The 27,110-nt window shown below is 38.2% G+C and overlaps 1 protein-coding gene across 1 annotated transcript in view; it reads right to left on the bottom strand.

Moving 5' to 3' along the window:
• The window catches only part of TENM3 (teneurin transmembrane protein 3), a 430,454-nt gene that overhangs the window by 174,045 nt on the left and 229,299 nt on the right, over nt 1-27,110 (bottom strand). Inside the window, exon 3 of the mRNA XM_029226434.1 lies at nt 5,464-5,701. Within this exon, the coding sequence (XP_029082267.1) occupies nt 5,464-5,701 (238 nt within the window). The remainder of the gene's footprint in view (nt 1-5,463; nt 5,702-27,110) is intronic.

Raw genomic sequence — 27,110 nt, 5'->3', positions numbered from 1 at the left:
TATCTTTGCTTAACATTTTTAGTTAATATATGATTTACCTTTAACATTTTACATTTAAGAAATTAAATTTGAACTTTTTGGGAAAAAAAAGTCATTCAACATGCTGACTTCAGTATATGCCCCCTCCTGTTCTCTTGACACTGTGAGAAGAAAATAAAGACGACCATTTTATATATCATTTCTAGGAGTGACGCATTTTGGGGGCCAACAGAAGCTTTCTCTGTGAAGGGGTTGACAAAGGGTTAAATATTTGCTACATGTTGGCAACAGAAACTAGAAAGTTTCAAAGTAGGAGTCACACCTGTATTCAACCAAGGGCTGCCTTTCCACTGCCTCTAACTTGATCTCTGTTATTATTTACCTTATGTATAAAATAATTTGAACTTACAAAGTAACTTTACTCTTGGGAATAAAACTTCGCAGGGTAGCCATGTGCCTCTTTGCCCACCACAGCCTTGGTTTATGCCTGTAGCTCCGGTGTAACTGTTCACAGTCCCCTTTCACTCTCATATTACCCTGGTTTGATGATTGATTATATGGTTACGATAGAGCACAGGCGCTGAACTAGGACTGCAACAGCTGCTGGAATTACCCTCCTCTCATTGAGACAAAAATTTTTAAGCCACAAATTGAAACAAGTCTTAAATATAAACACCTCCTAGCAAATGCTCCTGCATCACACATCCGTCTTCCTCTGTCTTCCTACTACTCTTACAAGTGGACACATATCCCTCTATGGGCCTTTTAACAAATACCGTAAGTTATTAAAGGTGAAATATTTCAAGAGATCTGGAATCCCTTGATTTTTACTATTCATTAGTATGTAATTTTAGATAAGTTTACTGGTTTTTTTTTTTTTTTTAAACAAATGGAGATGGTGAGACTCTCAAAGATTAATTAAGAATATCTTAGGACTTCCCTGGTGGCACAGTGGTTGAGAATCTGCCTGCTAATGCAGGGGACACGGGTTCGAGCCCTGGTCTGGGAAGATCCCACATGCCACGGAGCGGCTGGGCCTGTGAGCCACAACTACTGAGCCTGCGTGTCTGAAGCTTGTGCTCCGCAACAAGAGAGGCCCGTGCACCGCGATGAAGAGTTACCCCTGCTCGCCGCAACTAGAGAAAGCCCTCGCACAGAAACGGAGACTCAACACAGCCAAAAATAAATATAAAAATAAATGAATAAATAAAAGATTACTATTAAAAAAAAAAAGAATTTCTTATCCTAGATCCACATCTGATTTTGAAGTTTACATTCAGTAACTTTAGCTTCTTTAGTTTTAACTCTCTTTACTGTATTTTGTGATTTTCTCTTTTCCCACAGGTGTCCTTGGGTTTCCTCAAACTATCTTTAACAAAAGGATATGGCATTACTCAGTCAACTTAAGTCAGTAGATTACCTTCCCAGGTATATTTTACTTACAGCTGTATCTTTAATTATGGAGGATCTTACTACTTACTGCCTTGTTAAAGGTAGCTGGTTATCAGCTTGTAGGTAAAGGTACAATTTTTCAACTGGGAAAGCTCTACCCTGGTACTATACGGCCAGGATGTGTGTGTTGCTGCCTAGACTTCTAATAGGCAAGGCTGACTCAGACCTGATTGTCTTTCCTTTTCCGTAGAACCATTTAGAGTGAAGATAAAAGAGGGGGGAAAATAAAGGAGAATATCTTACTTTAGTAAATGATACTTCTGTTTAGGTTTTTTTTTTAAAAGATGTAGCAATTGATCTCACATTAAAGCAGCCCAAGACATCTTGATATTTGGATTAAAAATGCAATAATAAAAAGGTAATTTAATATGCAATTTCATACATTAATAATTAGCAAAGCATTGCTGAGCTACAAGGTAAAAAGCTATGGGAACATCACTAATGAACTATCAAGGCCAAAGCAGACTTCAATAAATGAGACTTTAATAAATCTTTTATTAAATAGCTACACATGAACCACTTGGTTAACATCTGATAGGTAACTACTAAGCTACGTAATTCACATACGTTAAGTGAGCAACTTGCAGGCAATTAACTTTACACTTGCTGAAGGTCAGGATTCTCAATCGAGTCTCCGCACTGCACCTTTAAGCGGTGCTATCCTGAGTCAAGTGTACACTTTTCTTCAGCTGCTCTATATTCTGGTAGCAGCAATTACTACGTACGGAAGCAGCTGAAGTATAAAATAAACAAAGCATGAGCTATAGGCTATCAGACGCCCTGCAAATGAATTATACAAAGTACAAGAAATACTGAGCTCAAAGAAAAGAGTCTTCAGAAAAGTTCTAAGCAAGTACTGGTGTTCTGTCTAGGCCCTGATTGTTACTTTTAGGAGATGATGAGATAATAAGAATATGCTTATAAACGGCAAATGCTTGTTCGCATCTTGATGTAACTCTAGATCTGAAACTCGCTGGAGTCGGGCGACCAGAGCTACTCCGTTTAGTGGGTGGAAGTGCACAGTACACAGTAACATCGACAGTCTCCAGCGGCAGCAACGGCTAAATTCATTAGAGAAAGGAATACACACACTTTTATGGAAGCAAGAAACTGCTGGTGGGAAAGCATGCTTTTTACTAAATCAAAAGGAAAGCTACTGTTGAAACAGATAGGACACATCTTTTACGTCTTTTGTACCAAGTTTAGGTGCAAATGACTTGAGATTTTCATGGATTATTACATGCCACTTGTAACCAACTATTATCAGGATATGCTGAAAGGAGAAAAGGGGAAGAGACAAAGAGAAAAAACACCAGAGATCCTTATCTACACAGAACTGAATTTCAACCTTTATGGCTTACATCCTTTAAATGACAGTTTCAGAAAAGTGACAATCAGTAAGATGGGTCTATGTATAAATAGCAATAATTACCAAAGACGAAACTCTACACTAGATTAAAAAACAGTCAAAGGCAGACACAAGTCTGGATAAAGTCATTAACATACTTGAAACTGAGAATCATACTCAATAGGGAACCTTAACTAAAAAAGGAAAAATCAATGATAAATAAGACTGGTTGTTCACCTCGAGTTCCAGCCAAGTGAGACTATTAAAGAAACCACAGTGGCACTATGTCAGTACAGTGGGAAATTTTCACACCTCTGCCTAGGCTGATTCACTGAGTACCTGAAAGTTGAAATGCCATTTTTTTTTGATTAGTAATATTATAAGATGTGAACATTGGAAAAGGAGAAAATAACAAAATTATACTACAGATTGCATGATGTACAATTTTCAAATTCATTATACTTTCTATATATGTGTGTGAGAATATCAACTGATAGATTTTCTTACTACGTCAATTCATAAAACTATAAAATGTAATTCCATTGATGGTTCACTAACGGTATTGCTTTGAAATGGAATTTCAAATGGTACGGCTTTGAAATCGCCCTGAGAGTGATTTCTCATACGGTCTGAACTTAGAGAAATCAACTACAATTTCACATATAGCTACTGTGGGTTGTCCTCTAAGGAGCTACTTTCTTCCCTAACTTCCCAGCAACAAATATTCATTAGCACAATATGAGGAATAACAAGAACACACTTATCTTTCCCCCAAGTTATTCCAAATACCTGCTCTATAAGACGTGGCTTCAAGGAATACCAACTTTCCTATCACTGGTTTTTGAGGCTTTTGTGCTAACTACCACGTCCCCTAAATTAAACACATTTCTGATGACCTAACTTGGCATATTTCATAAATATCTGTCAAAACAATTATTGTCAACTACAGTGCAATTATCCATATTCAATCTGATGACTCAACTGGAAAATTACTTTTTTCCTAATAAATTTTTTTCCAAATGACAGTAGTGCATCGGTGTTGATTGTTCAGTGTGTGCTAATTAACGACCCAGTAAGTTTAGCTCTGTGCTAAGAAAATCTGTGTACGTGATGCTTTGTCTTTAAGTGAAAAAACCTGCTGTTGGCCTACTTCTGCACTTTCTAATTTTTCCCAGAAGAGTGTTCAATATTACAAAATAAATAATCAAACCCAACTACTCTTGGCTGACACTGTAGATGAAAAGACAAGGGTTCTTTGGAAACTTCTTTTTAGGTCAAGAGTAAAAGAAAAGACAGAAATACGTTATTGCTGACAACTAACTGTGAGGACATCCTGCTTGCTCGTCCTCAGGGCAGAATTGGTTTAGATCATGCAATTAATGGCAAAAAAAAAAAAAAAAAAGGAATTTATTCATCATGAGACCTGTTTCTTCACCCAGAAGCTAATTTAAATGCTGACTTTAGCCAGGGGCTCTACGGGGCAGGGCACCCTCCCAGGAGGTCCAGAGCCCTCTGGTTTCTGGCTTTATGTGGTGATGAGTCTTTTCCTCTAAACCTACTGGAACCTTAGGGCAGGAAAGAAATAAAATACCAACAGGAGTGTTAGAGGAACACGGCTGCAAAGCTGCCAATAGGAGACCCATGAGTTAGGGCACCACACTCTTTGCTTGTGTGATGCGTGACACAAAGGAGATGCTGACTGTTGAGGTCCTGGCCAAAGGAAGAAGGTAAGGTTTTCTGTACCCAGAGATATTTAAAAATGAAATGAATTAGCTCAAAATAGCTCCTACTGATCTACACTCTTGTGTGAGCAGGTTGCTAGCTGTGGCCTGAGATGTGCTAGAAGTCATTAAGAACCTCACTGAAGCACCAGCATGTGTCAGAGAAAGAGCACTGAGCCGGCGAAGGTTCTGGAAGCGAAGGGGTCCACAGGCCATGCTGAGGGCGGGCCATGCTGCAGAAATGGGGCAAAATGATTTTGTACAGTTACAGATTCTCAACTGCATGATGCAGACCAGAGGATGGAAATTTCAGGAATCATAAGGAAGAATTTTCGAATAGAATTGTCTAAAAATGAATGGAAATAACGATGGAAGGAAACTTAAAGGTCCCATCTCCCTCATATTGCAAGAAACTAAAATATCCTTAACAAATGGGCCTCTGACTTGTTCTGAAGCATCATCAGTGGGGGTCCACCACGATTTTAGGACGCGATGGACAAAACAGAGTCTGTGAAAAGCAGGGATGTCTGGAACCAAGTAGATGCTCAATATAATCACTGAATCATGGGATTGAGAAACACATTTGCATTTCCATCCTTTTCTCTACATGCCTGATCATCTGTAGATAAGAAAAAAAATGGTAGCAAAGAAAAGTTTCACTGAAGCCATTTATTCTCATCTCTTGTAGGCTAAAAAATGTGTGAAAAGGATAGGAAACTTCATTGGTCCAGCAACTAAAAGAGTACCAGTCATCTGGAACTGTTTCTAGAGAAGACAAAACAGAGAGTGTATAAGAATGGTAAATCTCTCTTGGTGAGGAAAGGGTTGGACTAGTTTATCTTTCTATTTCAGATATTTAAAAAATATGGTTTGTTGACTGTTGTCAAACATGCATTCTCCATGCAGGTACATTGTGTGGTCCTAACAATCAAATACTCTGAAAGTCTCAACTTCAAGGCTTACCTGCTTTCCAGTGGTACATTACTGCCAAGGACCCAGCTGTCCTGCAGCTGGACGGACTCGGGTGTGGTTTGCAGCTCGGCGGGCAAAGCAGCCGGCGGGGCCGGACTCTGGTTCCTTCTATTGGTCAGGGAGTTTCTATTGAGAGAAGTGATGGATGGATGATGCTGTGCGGAGTGTTGCTTATGGGAAGGTGGCAGAGGCTGCAGGGTGGATTGGCCTTGGTTGTTTGCAGGTTGCTCTGAAAAAAGAAATGGAGACATTATATTTATGTGTATGTGCACATACACATCTATACACACTAACCATTTCTTGGGGATCCACTGTAGATGAATTAGCATTAAAAACTGCACGTAGGGCTTCCCTGGTGGTGCAGTGGTTGAGAGTCCGCCTGCCGATGCAGGGGACACGGGTTCGTGTCCCGGTCCGGGAAGATCCCACATGCCGCAGAGCGGCTGGGCCCATGAGCCATGGCCGCTGAGCCTGCGAGCCGGAGCCTGTGCTCCGCAACGGGAGAGGCCACAACAGTGAGAGGCCCATGTACCGAAAAAAACAACAAAAAACTGCATGTAAATCCATAACCTAATACATTTGCATATTGTTGTATTAGGCGGGTGTTCAGTGACATTCTCTAAGAGTAAGTTTACCCTTGATACACAAAGTTCTAATTAATATACCACAGATGGTAAAATTGCTTTTGGTTTTAATTTGTTTCAGATTTTTTTTTCATCTGGTTTTATTAACACCTACAGAAAATAGCATCTGACAGCTCCCCTAATGTGCCTTTAGATTTCAGCTTTTTTAAACAAACCAACCCTGAAATTAAATGGGTAATTTCTGTAGAACACAAAGGTTTTGGAAATGCATATAATCCCTATAATTATTTAATGGAGTTTTTTTAAGCTTTATTTAACTGCAATAAATTATTACAAGCTAGTTGCTAAACAGCAGTAGACTACTCTAGCGCATTTCAACCAAGGCAGATCTGCACTGCGATCTCCTGAGAGACGCTAAGTATTCTTTAGCAGAAGGTCACTGTGTGAAGCAGATGTTGCCTCATGGACATTTAACAGCCTGAATCACAGCTGATTACAACGTCAGAAGACTCATGTACTTAATGACTGTTACATCCATTAGAACACATGCACAACAGATTTTCCAATTTCACAGTATGCAGTAGAACTACATTTTGGTGTAAGTCGTAAGTGATCAGAGCGACTCATGCCACTATGTCAGTGGTACAAATATTTTGTTCTAAACCGGAATCATAAAGGATCCAGCAACTTCAAAATATAAACACAACAGTGGGTTGTAACCAGGAAAAAATTCTCTAAAGCTAATAAGTCATAAGTTAAAATACGCAAATGAATGGAACATTTGAGACCCACTTCTCATTCTCATTACCTAGCTTTGGACATGCTAGAATGCACAAATACTACATTTTAGCCAACAGACAGATGACTCCTTAATTTAATGCTAAACTTATTATGGTTCCGCACACATAAGATGTCAATTTTTGACTAACTTCAGTTCAGAGTGCAATATAATTTTAAAGTGTTGTATTAAATCATGCTATTAATATAAATGCACATATTAAAAGAGAACAGGAAACACAGGGACTATCTTTCATCTACAGTGTGAACTCCAGCAGTGATTGTTAACACAGTCTAACATTGTAATTCTGGTTGCATGAAATGGATACATGATATGTAAGAGTTTGAATACATAGTATCAAACCTCTTTACAGGGTACAACAATTAAAATTACTCCTCCCACAGTGTATAATATTAGTAACACCATGTTTCCTGGGGTCTCTAATAATCTGTATCATATCATTTAACAACTAGTAATTTCTTACTCTTGAAATGAGGGACAGATATCACACTCAAATCTATGAAACAGAGTTGCTTCCTTGTACAAGTCACTATTCTTGAAGATTCCCATTCTGGAAACTATAGAAATCTTACTTGGTCCACTGTTTTGGTGCCCATGAAAAATTACGGAAGTCTAATTCTCAGTTAAAGTGAAATTAGCCTTTGAAGACATGGCAGGGTTAAAATAGCGCATACAGTTTTAATCGTGTGAGAGTAAAAGAAACAGTTTAAAATTCATGTAAGATTTATTATTCAGGTATCATTTAACTACTTAGCTTTGCTGTTCTTAGCATCAGTGCATATGATTAGAATCTCTATAGATGTCTTTAAGGAACATTTCAAGAAGCTGTTTATAAGATGACATATAATAAGCTACAGTTACGGACTTCCCTGGTGGCGCAGTGGTTAAGAATCTGCCTGCCAATGCAGGGGACACGGGTTCGATCCCTGGTCGGGGAAGATCCCACATGCCACAGAGCAACTAAGCCCGTGTGCCACAACAACTGAGCCTGCACTCCAGAGTCCGCGAACCACAACTACTGAATTCGTGTGCTACAACAAGAGAAGCCACTGCAATGAGAAGCCCGCACACCACAACGAAGAGTAGCCCCCGCTCGCCGCAACTAGAGAGAAAGCCCACGCACAGCAACGAAGACCCAAACACAGCCAAAAAATGAATGAATAAATAAATAATAAAATTACTTTAAAATAAAATAAGCTACAGTTACGAGGGCCTAGACAAGGTCGGCCTCATAACAAAGAGAGAAAGAAGAGAAACATTTCATACATAACAATACATAACAAGAGAAACAATACATAACAAAGTATTAAGACTGTGCCTAGGAAGAAGCAGGTGACTCCATGTTTTCAAGTACAGCTCCATGAAAGAATGGTTTTATATTATAGATAGGTTACATAGAATAAATGATATATCAGATATTATACTATGTCGAGGGAAGAGCAGTGTCGTAGAAGTCAAGGTACCAAATTTACTTCCTAACTCTGTCAGTCATCATGATAGTGAGCCTCTGTTTCTTCAACTGTAATGTGGGAAATATTGCTTTCCAAAAAGTTTGTTAGGGTTTTTCAGAGCATCTTACGAAAACCCGAACGAACTTTTTGGACAGTCCAATACCACTGTCCCATCCAGGTATTAGTGCAATCTAAAGATTCAATGAAATGCACTCATTCATTCATTTATTCACACACGTCGTCATTCATCCCACAGGCATTTATCAACCTTCTATATTCTAAGGATCTGCTAAGTCAGTAACAGATGAAAGCACTGTGTAAATGATAAAGCATTATAAATGTTAAGATTGTTACTGAAACATTAAAAGATTTAAGGTCTGTTATATATTTCATTATGCTGAACTTAAGATTCTTATTCTTTTTTAGTTTTTAAAAAAATTTTTATTTTTTATTGAAGTATTGTTGAGTTACAATGTTGTGTTAGTTTCTGGATTCTTATTCTTAAATCAAAATATAAATCGTGGGTTAAAACCTTCCATTTAAGGTTTTGAAACTAATTAGTTTCTGCTGCTGCTTTCTCCGGATTACTCATTCCTTTTGCAAGTATTCGTTAGGAGCTTACAATGTGCAAGACATCATGTAAACATCCTTCCTTTTTCCAGTTGTCTGAGGTTATTTCAGCACACGTGTTCTGTCTGCTGGGACCTCTTTTGATTTGACTACCTAATTAGGAGGCCTACCAATAAAACAAATCCAGATAATGAAAGCTAGGTTCGATCTTAAATTTGATGGAGGGCTTCCCTGGTGGCGCAGTGGTTGAGAGTCCGCCTGCCGATGCAGGGGACGTGGGTTCGCGCCCCGGTCCGGGAAGATCCCACATGCTGTGGAACGGCTGGGCCCGTGAGCCATGGCCGCTGAGCCTGCGCGTCCGGAGCCTGTGCTCCGCAGCGGGAGAGGCCACAGCAGTGAGAGGCCCGCGTACCGAAATAAATAAATAAATAGATAAATAAAATTTGATGGAACAGAATAAGTGCAGAGTCTTAGCGAGATGGGGTGGATGGCCAGGAATTTAAATCCTGACGAATCACAAACAGAAGAAAATCCAAGGATTCGGTGGGAGGTCAACGCTAGTTCTAGAGATTCTGGCTTACAGGACGTGAGAAGTAGCTGGCGTATGCATTTATGTTTACCGACTTATTCAAGATAGATTACTTTTATAAAGTATAACAAGATAAAATAAAATTGAACATAGTCAGAGAGGAAGATAGAATAAAAGAAAACTGAAAGTGGGAAAGATAAAGCCAGATATGAGGTGAGTGGACAAAACGCCTGCTGTATATAGTTCTACACATGTTTAGAGAAGGGTACAAATCTGGCTCTAAATTACCTTGTTGCAAAGAGGGAAAAGAGGGAAACATGATCAGTTACATGATTTGAAGTGTTTTTAAGATCAAAAAGTTTGCTTAAGAAAAGTACTGAGAATAGAGAGAACATTCTCTTTTCACCTCATAGGAAGACAGATGAATACCCAGGGAAGTTCTATGACCAAGGTCCAAGGTGGGCACAAGGAAACAGAGAACAGGGCTTGGACTTGGAGACCAGCACTTAGAACCTAATAGAGGTGGGCAGATCCACCCAAGGACAGCCGAAACATCAACCGTAGCCTTTGCTTTAAGCTTATCCGCTGATACAGGCTTTGCATAGGCTTGAGAAAAAGTTTCAGATGAGACCTCACAGAGTCACCAAGTTCAGTGTTCCTGCAACATAACTCTGAACATGTCATTTTATTCCTGGAAAACTCCAAAGGCGTTTTGCCTATAAAACATAAAGTGAACTCTAAAGGTGAATGTGATCCTTGTTCAAGATATCTTTGCAAACGTTACCCCCATGAATCTCTTGATGTATCCCTGTTCTAGTCAAACTTGCTGTACGCACTGTATCTCCCCCACAGCTTTCCACTTCTGTACAGTGGCTTCTATTTGAAACACATGTTCCTCCAACTTTCTATATCCAAACCCTGTGTATTTCAAGCTCTCAGAATGATGACAGCCCTTCTGTTTTCTTCAAGTAGAAATCAGTTATTTCTCCTGAGTCTTCTTAGAGTCTTTTATCTTTCTTCTCTTTTTCTTTTTTAAAATAAATGTATTTTTCTTATTTTATTTATTTTTGGCTGTGCTGGGCCTTTGTTGCTGTGTGCAGGCTTTCTCTAGTTGCGGCAAGCAGGGGCTACTCTTCGTTGGGGTGCACAGGCTTCTCATTGCGGTGGCTTCTCTTGTTGCGGAGCACGGGCTCTAGGCGCGCGGGCTTCAGTAGTTGTGGTTCACGGGCTCGGGAGTTGTGGCGCACGGGCTTAGTTGCTCTGCGGCGTGTGGGATCTTCCTGGACCAGGGCTCGAACCCATGTCCCTGCATTGGCAGGCAGATTCTTAACCACTGCTCCACCAGGGAAGTCCCTTTTATCTTTCTTTTCCACGGCTCTTTTCACTTTTCCCTCTGTATTATACCACTTTTATAGGTTTCATGTCCCCTGTTAGACTCTCTATGGAGAGTCACCTTGGAACCCCTAAGGACCACACGATGATAGATACTCAGTAAATATCTGTTGAATGAATGACTATTGGTGAAGAAGTCAATGAAGGGGGAGTTGAAGTAGAAAGTGGGGCCTGCTCATATTGCCTTTTCTTTTTTTTTACTGAAATATAGTTGATTTACAATGCTGTGTTAGTTTCAGGTGTACAGCAAAGTGGTTCAGTTACACATATGTATTGCCTTTAATTCTAAGGTAATTTGCAAACATGTCTTATTTCCCCAACTAAATTCTTAGATCCTGAAAGGCAGGGACTCTAACTTAAAGCTCTTTGGATTTTTCAGTACCTTCACTAAGCCTTGTGCTTCAAAGACTCCTAAAAATATGCTGAATGATTGGTGATACTTATGAAATAACAGGACCTTGGGAGGGGGGTGTCATCTCATCCAGGCAGGTACCATGTAACTCACTACAGAAACTGGTTTTTCAGAATATTTCTTTTGAATCATGGCAGATGTTCCAATATTTAAAATCTACCTTTTAAGATGTGTGAATAATAGAGAAATTACCTAAAATATATAAGAATATGCAAGATATAAATATGTAAGATATGAAACAATACATAAAATATGTATTATAATTTGCCAAGTATAGCACGTTTTCCTTATATTTTAAAGCTTATGATTAAAAATCCTCCAAATTAGATATTTTAGAAAAGATGTAGGTTATTTTTTCCAAGTGGTCTTCCCTACTTTTTTAAAAAAAAATTAAATTCTTGGCACTGTGCTTACTGGAAATTATACACTGTGCGTAACTAGTGCTGTTTCTTTCAGCCTATCTTTCTTTGTTCAAGTGCCTACCGCTCATATAACGTTCATGAAAGCCTGACAGCTGCTTGTTTTTGTTTGATAAACTGGACACAAATGATAGCAGATATCTGTTGAAATTCACATTATAGTAATAAACATTAGACAGACTAGACTTCACTCATTGTGCTCAGCTCTCTGCCACCAAAGAAGTTAGCTCTTTGACAGAACACTGAAGGCCATCCCATTAAACCTATCAGCTGGGGGTAAGCCTGGATCATAACATACACAGTAAGGTGTGCCGCCTACGAGACCACAAAAAGCTATTTGACAATGCAGTAGATTCCAGTTTAATCAAATTATAAAACCCAATTCCAAGCAAATGAAGGCATATTCACTGAGCTCCACAGGGGGAAGCAAAGAAGAAAACTTTTGACCACTTTCCTGGATAGCAACTCTGCTGTATGAGCCAGTGAGGTGGAGGGGCCATAGAGACAAATGACAATAAACATGGGAGACTTATTTTTCATGGGGTGTTTTCTTGAATAAGTTACATATCTCTCTGAGCTTCATTTATTTTATAGTGCTTATTTAAAGAAATCTAAAAATACAGGGCCTGACATACAGTAAGTGCTAAAGACAACTTATTAAGCTGGAAGAAACAGCCATCTTCAGGGCAGAACATCATGAGGGAAAACAAAGTAACTCAGGAGCCTTGTCCGCGAGAAGCAAGAACACACTATCCAATATCTCTGAAGAGGAAACGTCTTTCCTTTAACAGGCAACAAAGCAAGAATCGGAAATATCACAGGCATGAAAAATAAACTACTGTCTTGGCAGTTCCCAGAGAAGAGGGAATCTGATCTCTTAGTCATGAAGTTCAGCGGGTCTCTTTTTCCCATCTACTATAACCACAGAATCATGACAAGAATTTGAAAAAAAAAGGAACATCTTTTTTTTTTTTTTAACCTAACTGGGCATATTTGCTGGTTTGAATTTTTTTTTTTTTTTTTTTTAATTAAAAGCCACTACAGGCAGCTTCCGGACAGCTAGGTGCAATTCAGTCCAGCTCTCTCTGGTTCACAGCCTTGGGCTGAGGTCTTCGGGGGCCAGAGTGGAAATGGACTTTCAAACAGGAAAGTGGGGAGAGAAAATAATAGCTGCTGGGAGATACAAATACCTTTGTGTGGGTGCATGTCCACATGTGCACATGTGCCCCTTTAGGCTTTGGCGGGCTGGCTACAAATGTCCCCAGGGAAGAAGCACTCTATTTTGGAAGGGAGATGGAAGGCTAGGGGCTGACAGCTGTGCTGCTTTAAGATAATTGTTTGCAGTTTGAGTGGAGTGTGCTAACAAAAGACAAATGGGTGATGGGAGATCTGAGGGCTGGAGAGAGGGAGGGGGAGGGAGGAAGGGAGGGGGAAGGAGGGAGAGGGAGATGAAGGACAGGGGATGAGGCTGGGGGAAGGGAAGAGAATCAAGGAAGAACAGAAACGTTTTTAACTTGACTGAACTACTAGAGAACCAGAGAAGCATTTTTCCTGTGGCTTGAGAATTCTTGGATACCAAAGACAGTGAGTTGAATGTATGAATAAACTCTGGTTCTGGCCCCCCCCCCCAGGAATTTACAAGATACACAGACCGTGTTGAACTAGACAAACATTTAGAAGGAGCCACACCCGTTTACTGGGGATTAGCAATGGTGGGGTTAAAGCCTTTGTTTCTCTACCACCAAATTCATTCATTCTCACTTTACTTCCTGGCTGTATCTTTACCTTCTCCCACCTGTCTCAAGCAAAACTGCAGTTTCCTGCAAAACTGACCTCTTTCGTAAAACAGGTCACCAAAACAAAACCTGTAAAACACTTTGCTGTTGTATATTTTATTACCATATTAATTTTTTTTTACTGAAGTACAGTTGATTTACAATATTTCATTAGTTTCAGGTGTACAGCATAGTGATTCAGGTTTTTTTTTTCTCTTTTGCAGATTCTATTCCATTACAGTTTATTACAAGATATTGGTATAACTTCCTGTGCTATACAGTAAATTCTTGTTGCTTATCTATTTTATGTGTAGTAGTTTGTATCTGTGAATCCCATACTCCTAATTTGTCCCTCCCTCCCTCTCCCCTTTGGTAGCCATAAGTTTGTTTCCTATGCCCGTGAGTCTGTTTCTATTTTGTATATAGATTTATTTGTATTATGTTTTAGACTCCAATATAAGTGATACCATAGAGTATTTGTCCTTCTTTGTCTGACTTATTTCACTAAGCATAATATTTTCTAGGTCCATCCACGTTACTGCAAATGGCAACATTTCATTCTTTTTGAAGGCTTAGTAATATTCCACTGTAGATATAGACACCATCTTCTTAAGCCAATTGTCTGTCAATGGGTACTTAGGTTGTTTCCATGTCTTGGCTGTTGTAAACAGTGCTGCTAGTGACCAGGGCTTGGAGTGGATGCTCCAAGTATACAAGGACCAAATCATAGATAGCTTTTGCGTTTGAAAATCCCAATGTAATTCTTAGATGTAGCTTATTCTTTTGTTCCATTATCAACTAACTCAGTGGCCTTATAGAAGTTGCTTTTCCTTGATTTTCTAATGGTAAATTTTTCTACTGGTAAAAATGGTAAACACCTTCCTCATCTGGCTACATTTCAGGAGCTATTAGGAAAGGCATATTATAAATACAAAGTATTTTATGACACTGAAAATAGTACATTACATTAAAAATATCTCCTTTGCTCAGAAAATATCATATATATTGCAGACATTTAGTTGACATTACATCCCTATGGAGAAAAAAATTAAGTAGCAAGAATTTTCCTCATAAATGGGAAAAACTTGAGTTAAGAAAATATGTGTACTTAGTTATACCACAACTCAGTGGAGCCCAAATTGAACGAAAACATTTACATATTCAAGGTGCTTTCTTCTCCTCTCCTTTCTCACCCCCATCCTCCATACTATAATAAAAAGATAAGAAATGGTATAATGGAAATTAGGGAAGAGAGATCTCGCCTCACTCAGAAAATCACTTTCACATAAACTTGCTCCTCTGGTTCATTGTTTTATCTAGCGATTCTCACACAAGCTAGGTATTTGAAAGGGAACTGTCCATTTACATACCTCTGCAAGCCTTTGGTTAAAATATGGCACTGTGTAAAAACTGTCACCACAGTTTATCTGTCACTTAAACATTTCTGACAGTTGCACACAAATCAAATGAAAATTTAAAATGTGCTTTAAAAACCATGAAATACTATAAACGTAAACAGCATTGTTCTCATCACCTTCACCATCAGACTACTGGTTGTGAGGCTGTTTATATAAAGATATTTGAGTATGAAAGACCTTGAAGGTACACAAGAAGATGTAAAAGGAAGATCTGTACTGGCCAGAAGGCATTATTTAATCAGCACACGTGAACTGGTTTACTGTTCTTACTGAGTTAGTGAGAATTTGGTTCCGTTTCTTTACGGTCATTCCTTGCAATGAGGATTAGAAGAAATCATCAAGGTCTGAGTCTTTTCAACCTTTGCATTCTTTTTTCTTTGAGAGTCTGGTGTATTTTCTGTTTCTAGCAATGTGGCAACCTGGATTAGCTGTCAACTCCCTTGCTATGAAATATCCAGAATTGCTGGGTGAAATATAGTAAATACCTTTTGGACGATTTCATTTAGTGTATCTATTGTCTAACACTTGCCAGGCTCTGTTGCAGGCACTGAGGATATAGCAGTGAACAAAACAGCCAACAATCTTAGCCCACCAGTGGAACGTGAACTTTAGATTAATATAACTGAATTAGAAAGAAAGGATGGGCCAGAAACAGAGGGGAGAGAAAAACTGTTGCGTGCACATGAGCCAACACTGTAGCTTCCCTGGGGAAACCTGCCAGTCTCTGTAATATTTCAATGTACAAGCAAGCGTCAAGAATCCATGCCTCAGCTGTTACTGAGACCCCTACATCCAGCCTGGACACGTAAAGTGCTATACCCTCAGTCTAAGAGTAGACTTAAAAAACCTTCTCATTGCAGAAAGACAATAAGCAATCTTGCTGTGCTGTCTTGAACCTGGATGGGGAAGAAAACAACTTGTAAAAATTTCAGCCGGTAGCCTGGGCTTCTCTGGAGTCGGAGTATGAAGTTGAAACTTTTACTATCAACATAGTTCTGGGACCCCCAAGCCAAGAACTTAATATTAAACGTGGTGCTCATCAGCAACACTACCCCCTCCCCAAGGACCCAGAAGAAGCAAATGCAAAACTTGTTTGGAAGAACACGCTCTCAACTCAAGTCACAAAGCATTTCCACAGAAAAAAACCCTACTTTCAATGAATTTACTGTCTAAAATTACAAAACTTAAGAGAAAACATCTACCTTGAGTCAAAATCTACAGACAAAACAAAAAGCAAAAATTTATCTCCCTGAACTTCCGATAATATGGCCATAAGATAAAACAATAAGTATGTTTAGAATGATTACAGATTTGAAAGAAATTAGGAACATGAGAATAAGAGACCATGAAAACAGAAGGAGCGGTTACAAAAAAAGGTAGAATGTGTTTGCAGACACTGAAGTTAGAAACTTACTGGGTGGTTCAAACAATACATTAAATACAACTGTAGAGAGTACCAGTGAGTTGGAAAAGAGATCTGGGAAAATCACTCAGATGGCATCAGAAAGACCAAGACTGCTTAAATATGAAAGAGTAATTCAAAGACAAAAAAAGAATGAAAGAAGGCTCAATATACATTCAGTGGGAATTCCGGAAGGCGAGAATAGAGTTTTCTTCGGAGCTACTTAAACAGCTTTCTACAAAGTTCCCAATATCACACAAATGGCTGTCAAATTATAGAGAACGTAAATTTATTCATCTCTCTTTCATGTCATATGAATTATCTCTGCTATTCTCTTTTTTGTTACTGTCAAGCACCCTAACCTACTTTAGTGGGTGGAAGCAAATGGAAATGGTTAAAGTAGTTCCTCTTTCAATATACTTAACGCCAATAATGCCACAGACACATTATCCTCTACAGAATTCTTAGTTTTCCATAACCATTTTTTTTTTTACAGAAGCATACATAAAACTTACATATGCATAGAAAAATGGATCTAAATACCTTTTGAATGTCTCAGTATATGTTTCAGGATATCCTTCTACCCATTTAAAAAATATTTTACCTGAGAGAGTAAGCAAAAAAGGAAAAATCTATCCCAATCTTGACAAGGAAGAACTGCTGACATACAATCAACAGACGCTTTTCTCTCCTCTCTGATTTCCTAATGGACATTTGATTTTAGTGCAATTAAATTTTACTGACTTGAAATGGAGTATATGGTATGATATAAATAAAGCACATTTTGGAATATGGATAAGAATAGGCTGGAAGGCAACTAAAAGCTATTACTATGTGATAAGTGGCTTATAAAGAATAAGAAAAGTGAATTGAATGTCCCAAGTAATGCAGAATTTGTTATGCTATTCAGATAACGTATTCTTTATCACAAAGAAAATGTCTGGTATAGAAGGAAAAGTACTAGAAAAGGAAACAGGAGACGTAGGGTTGAGTACTTGCTTTATCCAACTAAACATAACCACATATAAACCAACTAACCTCTGAGCCTCAGTTTTTCTCCTCCTCAAAGAATAGTGCTGGTGGCGGGGCAGATGGGTCATGCAGTGAATTCTAAAGCTTTTAGCTTTATTTCAGGCACTATACAATATTTTCTTGAAACATATTAGTGTATGTTATAAATATTAAAAATTTAAGGTAATTAAAAAACCTCATCATAGTATCTTAAGTTATACACGTAAAACATTTAAGGGACATATAGTAAAAAAAATTACTTCACTTCAAATGTAAACACGAAAACTCTACCATATTAATTCTTATCATAAATACTCTACCATATTATCTTATGTTATAAATACTGAAAATAATTTTTTTTCTAAATAAAACACTGTTACCTTATGTTGTAACTAGTAACATCTTAAGGTACATATAATTAAAATCATTTTATACCAAATTTCAATTTACTTCAGATTTCAATTGTTAAAACTTCTTGTGAAAACAGCTATGTAAAAAGTCAGAATGGAAATTTCAAACTTAAATAAAACTGACCTGTTTTTGAAAAGTTATGATGACAATTATAATACATTTAAAAAATTACAGCTAATTAATCAATTATGGGAAAAAGATTCAGCCTACTTTACCTGAACCTTTTTCTAATTTTATTTTATTTATTTATTTTTGCGGTACGCGGGCCTCTCACTGTTGTGGCCTCTCCGTTGCGGAGCACAGGCTCCGGACGCGCAGGCTCAGTGGCCATGGCTCACGGGCCCAGCCGCTCCGCGTTATGTGGGATCTTCCCGGACCGGGGCACGAACCCGCGTCCCCTGCATCGGCAGGCAGACTCCCAACCACTGCGCCACCAGGGAAGCCGTAATTTTTATTTTTTAAAATATTTCCGGAACTATAGGAAAAATAAGTGACTAGAGAATACAGAGAAAGTACCCAGCAACCCTGCTGCTCTGGTCCCCCCCCACGTCAAATATTAATTTTGCCATTGATCTTCTTCCTTAGCATATTGTTTGATGTCATATTTGTTATCTGACAGTTTATTGAGTCCACATTGTCTGTCCATGTCTTACATAGAAATAGAATCAAATTTTTAGTTTCCTTCCAATCATATTATGGCCTCTAAGCAGAGATGTGTGTTATCACAAACATTAAACATTACCTAGAAGCAACATGGACCGAATGGAACCCACTGAATCCTTCCCATTCTTGGCATTTGCAATGAGGGTGATCTGTTAAGTGGAAACCATGCTATGATGCTCTTTGATTAAAAAGGAAATAGAGTCATAGTTTAAGCTGACATATGCATACTTGCTGAATTCCCTTCTCTGTCATTATTAATTTGGGGATAACGTGTGTGTGTGTGTGTGTGTGTGTGTGTGTGTGTGTATGCATAACACTAAAAGCCTCTTCCCAATAAACATTTTTCGGCTGCTTTAATGACTGAGCACCAATGGAGAGCAGGATGGTAGAGTGAAAAGAATACTAAATCTGGGAGATATAATGAAAACCAGTATCAAAATGAGATCATGCATAGGAAAGTGTTCCATAAACTGCAAAGTGAGGCGCTGTTATTGTTTGGGAGATCAACGATATGTATTTTCTGAGGCTTTGTTGCACCTTGAAAAATGGTAAGCATGATTTGTTCAGGCTGGAAGCCTGTGTCTTCCTATAGGATGCTAATTGCCTCTAGAAGCCTTCCTCTCAGAATAGAGGTTTAAAAAGAAGCTGGTGACCGAGATACCCTCTCACAGATCTTCTGATCTTTTATTTCATGAGTCTACAGATTTTTTAATGCCAGTTGATTAAAATTTTCCATAGAAGAGGTAAGTAAGCAATAGATTTACAGCAGAGAAGAATAAGAAAGATCTGGACTATTAGTCTGCTCGTGCTGCTATAACGAAATACTGCACATGGGGTGACCTTAGCAACGGGAGTTGACTTTCTCACGGCTCTAGAGGCTAGAAGTCCCAGATCGAGGTCCAGCAGAGTCATTTTCCCGGGAGGGTTCTATTACTGACTAGCAGGAAGAGAACCCTCCTGTGTCCTCACAGGGCTGGAGAGAGAGCTCTCTGGTGGCTCTTCTTATCTGAACACTAATCCTATCAGATCAAGCCTCACCCTTACCATCTCATTTAACCTTAGTTACTTCGTTAGAGGGCCTATCTCCAAATACAGTTATGGGGGGGGCTTAGGGTTAGGGAAATGCGAATTTGGGGGTAGGGGAGGACACGAACATTCAGTCCCTAACACCTGGGTTCAAGCTCCCTGTCTGAAATTTAGTAACTGTGCAACTCTGAGCAAATCAATTTCATGTTCCAAATTCTCTGATTCCTCAACTCTAAAATGGGGGTGAAATGTGGGGATTAGAAGAGATAATGTCTCTTAATTTCCAGACTTTACCCATTTATTCAAATAAAGCAATAAAATTATTTTAATCCTTTTTTTTTAGGCCAGAGAAGATGTTTATGTGTGAGTATGCCCATAAGGTAATTTCCTTCTACAGGGATGTCTTTAAAAACATTCTCTTCTCATTTCTAAATTTATAAAGGCAAATATACACCTAATTATTTTACTATAGTGTCTCTTAATATCATTCAATTAGAGTGTTTTCTTAGGATAACGTATCACTAGCATAAAAGATGGAAAGAAACGTACATTATTAGAGAAATAATTCCCTGTATTTGCAGGGCGGCTGGCTAAAATGTATTTCGATCCTGTAGACTGAACTCATACTTTAAGTACTGAATTGTATTCTTTGCATTTAAAGCAACACACTAGGAAATGATGTTCCCACGGAAACACGTGAAAATGTAAAGATGAATGAAACAACTTTATGTTTTACGGCATTTACTTTGAAAATCTGATTAAGATAGATGTCTTCAGCTCATAATTCTTCAATGTCACAGTCATAGTTCCCATCAGCAAGATGTTTTAAAGGCTTTCGATTAATATTGCATGCCAGAACTGAAATTACATCCTTTGTCGTTTAGTTCTTAATGGTGCAAGTGATAGCTATCAAGCAGTGTTATATGAAGCGTGTGTGATTTTTATTGCAGGCTGTTTTCACAAATCTTTATCAGGTTTCACAAAGACTGCTTGGGGTTTACAATAAATATGTCCTTCTGCTGAAAACCATACTGATTCTTAAAAGTGAGGTGAAACTTGGATTATTAGAATTTACTTATCGATAAAAAAACTACTTGGATCTGCTGTATTGCCATTTGCAAGTAGTCTTGAATATATCTGCTTTTACCCAAATCTTTTAGTAAATCACTGTTATAATATATGCAAAGTATGTGTCAAATATACATAGCTCACGAAGCCTTCTTCAGTAAGCAAGCACATTACCTGCCTAGTAAGGAAAACACAGCTGGATGTGGCTGCAGTGCACACTAACTACTGAACGTTGGCTGGGATTGTGCCGCAAAAGTATATGTTTCATTTTTTTAAATATAATTACTAATTTGTTTTTAAAGAGGAACCTAGGGTCCTGAAAAATAATTTCAAAATTTCTGAAACTCAAGCACATCAAAGACAACTCAACTTCATTTACTAAACACCCAGACTCATAAAAGAATCTTACTTATATATAGATTAGAAAGATACAGGTAAAAAAAAATTCTTATATTGATATTTTATATATACATATTTTTTGTTTGTTTTTTGCTTTGAACACAAGCCAACATATTTTAATCCTGGCTCTATCATTAACACATTCTACTCCTTCAGTCTTGGTTCCCTTTACCTATAAAATTAAGGGGTAGATTATGATTTCTAAGGTCTTTTTTCCAGTTTAAAGAAAATTCTAAAATCCTATAGTGTTTTAAGTGTGTGTGTGTGTGTGTGTGTACGTACATATATACACACACAGTTTAAAGCTTCGGTTGCTAAAGTCTCAACTGCTGTTATGCCTTGTCACGTTGAGTTTTACAAAATACAAATCTTCTCAAGATAAAACAAGTGATCAAAAACGTTACAAAGGACAACAGCAAGGGGCTTATTCTGGGATGTGTCTCCCTTGGGCAGTATCTACATAGTTGATGTAAGAGAAATCTGGCTACATCTCTCCTGAGTGATCTGTGGTCTTTAGGGACCTCACAGACATGGCTTTTGCCAACTATATGTCTATTATAAAGGAGAATAAAAATATTAACATTAAGATCGACATTCTTATTCAGCAGTGCACAGCACATTCATCTTGTTTGGATAACTGCACATTTAAAATTAGAGTCTCCTTACCTGGTTCTAGACATTAGGGAATAATGCACATGTAGAAAAGGGTTTTCGCAATTCTATTTCCCCATATGGCAGATCACTGCACTTCTCATTAGTTCTATAAGGAAGAGCTTGCCTTTTCTACTGTTTACTTGAATTTTTTCTACTGTATGTGGTTGACTGAAGGAATGGCAATAGTTCACTTTAAAAACATTCTCTCCATTAGCTAGGATCGATATTTTTAAAGCATTCCAACACGTCCATATCCACTCTGTAACAATTCCTTTACAGCTGATACTAAAAAATATTGTGTGCTTAAAAGATAATGCTCTTCACGTTAAAAAAAAAAAAAAGAAACTACATATGTTCCCTCTATTTTACGTTTTTTTTTTTTGCTAGCTATAAGTAAATTAGTTTTACCCAGTAATTCCAGAAAGAAGTTACTAAAAATCTAGCCTCAATGTAAACTTATAGATCCTAAATGCCAAAGAGGGGTTGCACAATGGAGAGAAAAATGCACAAAGGAAATTTATACTCACTAAAGCTTATTAAACTATTACGCTATGTGCTCAATATACATTATTTAATCTCACAGCCACCTTAAACTGTCAGTATTTATTCCTATTTCACAAGCAGGGGGGAAAAAAGTTCTGAGAAATTGAGAACTCCGGCAATGGTCACAGAGTATGACTCCAAAGCTTTTCATACTAATTTACAGGGGAATAATTATTTTTGTCAGTTTTCTTTCAGGCATGTTGTCAAGAAGAAAATGAAGAGGAAACGTTAGCTTTAACATAGGTCTGTAGAAACTCGTTATTAAATGGAAAAACAGCTTGTTTTATTCTGAGTGCGGGGATGGAGAGCCACCTAGTAAAGACTGGTGTAGAGACCAAAACCCAGCAGCACAAACAGAAGCATTCTTTTTTAATAAGGAAACTACGCAGCATTTTAAATGGGGAACATAGATGAAAAAATAATTTGGGTGTTATTTTCAGTTTTACAAAGAGTTTAACATTTTTTAGTATGTAGGCAGTGTTTTGTCTCCTTTTTAAATTTTCTGAAGCCAGTTTATCTCTTTCATGCTAAGAAACAAAAATGTTAGGTTTAAAAAAAAATCTCTAAAAGAAATGATTAAAAAAAATACAAGATCCTAGATCCTATTGTTTTTCCTTCCTGTCCTTATACTATAACTTGGGGCTGGCAGGTTATTTTTACAAACTCATAATAGTTGTTAATGTAAGCATACGGTATTTTTTCTAACATTTTTAATGGATCATTAGAGTTATCAAATCAAACAGTACTACAAAGCACAATCCCACAGGCTCATCTTTGATTATCACCACAATTTACTGAAAAATATTTGAGACAGCATTATTAAAAGTTAATGGCCTTCTGGTTTATAAAGAACTGTTATCTCTTTAATTTCTTACTTTCATCATATACTGCCATGTTTCTATTTTTGTGAGGGCATCAAAATAGGGTCAAACAATTTCACATATTATATTCAAAACAAAATAGTATATCTGCTTCCCATTATAACTTCTTACTTCTTTCCTGTTATCTTAAAATAATGGATAATTTTGATTTTTCCCTGAATGCATGATCCAAAAACCGAGTATGAGAACAGAGTACAAGTATGGTTTACATTAACATGTTTACTAATCGGCGTTTTGCATGTCAATGCGATTACACACTTTAAATACGTAATTTGACTTAAAAAGCACCCACCAAAATCGAGCGAGAAAGACAGATGCAATTAAATGATTCTTCAAGCAAAGCAGCAGACATTCTTAACAAAGAACACTAATTAACTTTCAAACAATGAGTATTGTGAAATCTAAGTTATACACTGCACATTACTGCACACGTAAAAATGGAAAGTGACCGCAGAGCCACTCTTTAAATTCAAAAAGGTACCACCCATAATTAGCAATCAAAGCGGAATCATGAAGTTTAGCCGTAAACATTTGCCTTGGCGCTGGGTTAAGGCAGGTAAGTTGGCTGAAGAGGCTGTGACGTCTGTCATGCCACCCTTCACGCTTGCTGCTCACACAACCAGCAGAATGAAAACACTTTCTGATTTCAAGGCAGTCAGAAATACGAAGATTTATAACTGAGCAGATCTAACGCAGCTGTCACAAAGGGAAGTTACACTCACAATGAAACGCTCACATCATGATCTAGTGTTTATCCTAATTGGGGAAAAAATAATTCTTTGGGAAGAACCCTGCAAATGTTGTTGGGAGAAGAGACTCACAATAAAAGAGGAAGGGGAAGAAAAAAGAGAGCTCGGGGGGGGGGGGCGTTATTTCTTCAAAGAATTACTGCTGAGGTCACAGATAATGTGGTGCACCAGAAGACAGGGAATTTAGGATAGCACCTTCCTTTAAGTGCTTTATTCCTCTTTCATTTAGAATGGAGAAAAGAGTCAGAACAAGACAAAAGACAGCAAAAGAACCAAACTTCCAAAATAGCATTACACGACATTATTAATAGTGTCGCACGAAAGAGAAATGACAGCTCTCAAAAGAGTACTTTTGTCTCTACTTACTTTAATTAAACTCCCTAAGCTTTAAAGTGAAGTTGAACCTTTTCTTTTTTAAAACAGAAAAATACATCCAGACGGATTAAGATTTGATTTCTGTCCCCTAATGGTCCTCAAGCATCGTTAGATCCTGTTTAAAGCAACAGAAACAGCCACAGCAAAAACAAACCTCAACAGCATGCAATTTTCTCAAAAGAACCAAGATTTCATCCTCTGCCCCTCTGCCTTTTCACAGGGAAGTTAGCGCCCAGTGTGCCCCTTCCTTTGCAGCAGGCACCGACTCATTAAATTTGAAATGAGAATTACAACAAAATTATACTAGTATGAATGTTTCAATTAACTTACTTTGTACCGGAGTACCCTAACAATCTTGCTTTAAAATAAACTAATGTGATTTTAAAAGATCAGGGTAAAGTATGATCCATGAAAATGAGTCTTGACAGCACATTCTTATGGGGGGAAAAGAGTTTTCAAATCTGTGGATACAACTGAAAAAAATCCATTGTAGCCAATGTAATGTCATTATTCTTATTCCAAAACACCTTAAAGGAAACCTATTTCTTTTTTTTTTAACTTTTTACTTTATATTGGAGTATAGTTGATTAACAATGTTTTGTTAGTTTCAGGTGTACAGAAAAGTGATTCAGTTATACATATACATGTATCTATTCTTTTTCAAATTCTTGGGATTGACATGTACACACTGCTCTATTTAAAGTGGATAATAAACAAGGACCTACTGTATAGCACAGGGAACTCTGCTCAATATTACATATTAACAACCTAAATGTGAAAAGAATTTGAATTTGGAAAACCTGTGTCTTGCCTTCTCCCCATGCATTGTTAATCTGTCCAAAACTAGGTTCACCCTTCTCCTCCTATACACCTTGCCCAGCCCAAATCCTCTTTCTCAACCTTTCCATTCTTCCACTGAAATCACCATTTTCTCCTCGAAAATTTGGTGATAGTTTTGACTCTTAGTTTATACTTCATCATCAAGTTGGTTGTTAGTTCATTCAAACTGTACCTTGGTTTTGTATTTTCCCCTGGATCGCCATTGCGTCACCCTACCTAGACCCTGATTTATCACCCTTCCTCCCTACCTCTCAGTTATTTGATAAAAACCCTTGCCTGTTGACTAGGTATAAGCCCTGTGAAAACCTCTGCACTGACATCTTTGCCTACTGACTCTCTCCACTACAGTCTCTCCTGCATACAACTGACAGCTTCATTTTCATAAATTTATTCTTTCTTGACCCAAGAACGGTTCACTGCTGGCAAGTCACAAGTCCACATTTTATTTACCCAGTAATGTTCAAGTAATGTTCAGTAATGTTCAATGTGGAGATACAGAAGGAGAAGATAAGTTTATTGGCCTAAAGGAGTTGATGCATTTTCTTGAGTTGACACACCTGATGCAGCTAGAACACAAATCTCAGGCGAGTGCAACGAACAAACAAATACATTCAAACTGTATGAGGAAACGGAAGGAGGAAACATTTGCTTCGTGCAGGGGTTAGTTTCGAAGGCTTCAAACTAACCCCTTCAAACCAAAGTGTAGGCTAACCTTTAGCTAAACTTGAAGGGAGAAGCAAAGATTTAGGAAAGTCAAGGTGTGGGTCACAAGGAAGCCTGTCGAGATCAGTAGTGACACTGGTTTGGAAAAGCAAGTAGGAGAGAGTTCTGGATAGACCAAGTGGCGACAACTGATGGCTTTAAGTCCAAGCGGGAGAATCTGTACTTGATTTGGGAAGCCATGCAGAGGTCCCTTGGAAGGGAGAGGAGAGAGGCCAGAGGAAGATTAACCTGGATGCTCTTCCAAGGTACAAGGACCTGTGGCAGCAACCTGGCTGTGAAGTGATGGCCATCTTTTTACGTCTGGAGCTGAGCAGACTCATTGGTAATGGTCATTCATTCACTCCACACGTATTTATTGAGCACCTACCATTGCATGAGGGATACATCAGTTAAAAAAATACTGAGTTAGGTTTTAGCCATGTTGATAATGGTTTAGAAATGTTTACATGTTAGGATATTTTGGTGATATAGATTGTTGAGAAACTGTGAAGATAGTTGAAACTGGAAAAAAATAAGTGCTATTATTTATGTGCATGATAACCATAGCTATTGATGTTAATACAAAATATATTCCCCAAATTTATATATTCTCTTCCAGATTCACTAAATTTTCTATGTTGTTAACATCATGGATCCACTTGACGATGACTCCACTGCTATTTCTGAAATTAACTCTTACAGTTTCCTATGTAACTTACTGAATGGTTAGAAATTCCCTTTAGATATTCATTCCTTCATTATAGCAATACTCCAGAAGGGGGTCTTCATTTAAACCCTTAGTATGTTTAGAAAGGCCTCTTGGGCTGTTATCCTACCCAATTCCAAAGAGTAAGACACATTCACCTCCTCCCTTCCTTCCTCCCTTCCACACATATGCAATAAACTCCTACAATATTTCAGGTACATGCCTGGTACTAGTAGTTCGATGATGAGGTAAGTACTCTTCCGCCCTTTTGGAGCTTCCACTGTGTCTGACTCCAAAGGTTTTTTTCCTACTATACTATACTGCCCTCCCACTCTTGAGTACAGAAACATGCAAAGAGTAAGAGATAAAACAGCCTCAATTCTGAAAGGTTCACACAAGGCTTTTCTGATAATGTAATGCTTGTCTCGAGCAACGCCAATTTCAGGCAAAGAACCTACGGGAAACTGGGGAAATGCAAGGGCATGGAGGTGAGGCGGAGTGGAATGAAGCAACAGCTCAGATCAGCTGGAGCATAAAGGGTGTGGGTGGGTGCTGGGGTGGGTGCTGGGGTGGGGCGGGACGGCAGCAAATGAGACAGAAAATGAAGTGGCAAAGACAGGGAGGAGGGAGATGTTGATGGGCTTTGCCTTCTGCACCGACTGCAGAAATCTGCACACTGTTGTATTAGCAACAGGGAGCTGCTGAATGGTTTTAAGCAAACGAATGACAAGGCCAGCGATGGATTAATGAAGACCATTCTGGAAGCAGCTTGGAGGATAGGTGTGGAGTGTGTGTGGCTGAGTGGGAGGTGATGAGAGTTAGTATGTATCTGCCGTAAATATTTGTATTGAGCACATAA

The sequence above is a fragment of the Monodon monoceros genome, unplaced genomic scaffold, assembly GCF_005190385.1.
Source record: "Monodon monoceros isolate NGI ecotype Baffin Bay Population unplaced genomic scaffold, NGI_Narwhal_1 Super_Scaffold_17, whole genome shotgun sequence".
Lineage (NCBI taxonomy): Eukaryota > Metazoa > Chordata > Mammalia > Artiodactyla > Monodontidae > Monodon > Monodon monoceros.
The sequence above is the reverse complement of the archived record's forward strand: the minus strand, read 5'-3'. Positions and strand labels throughout refer to the sequence as shown.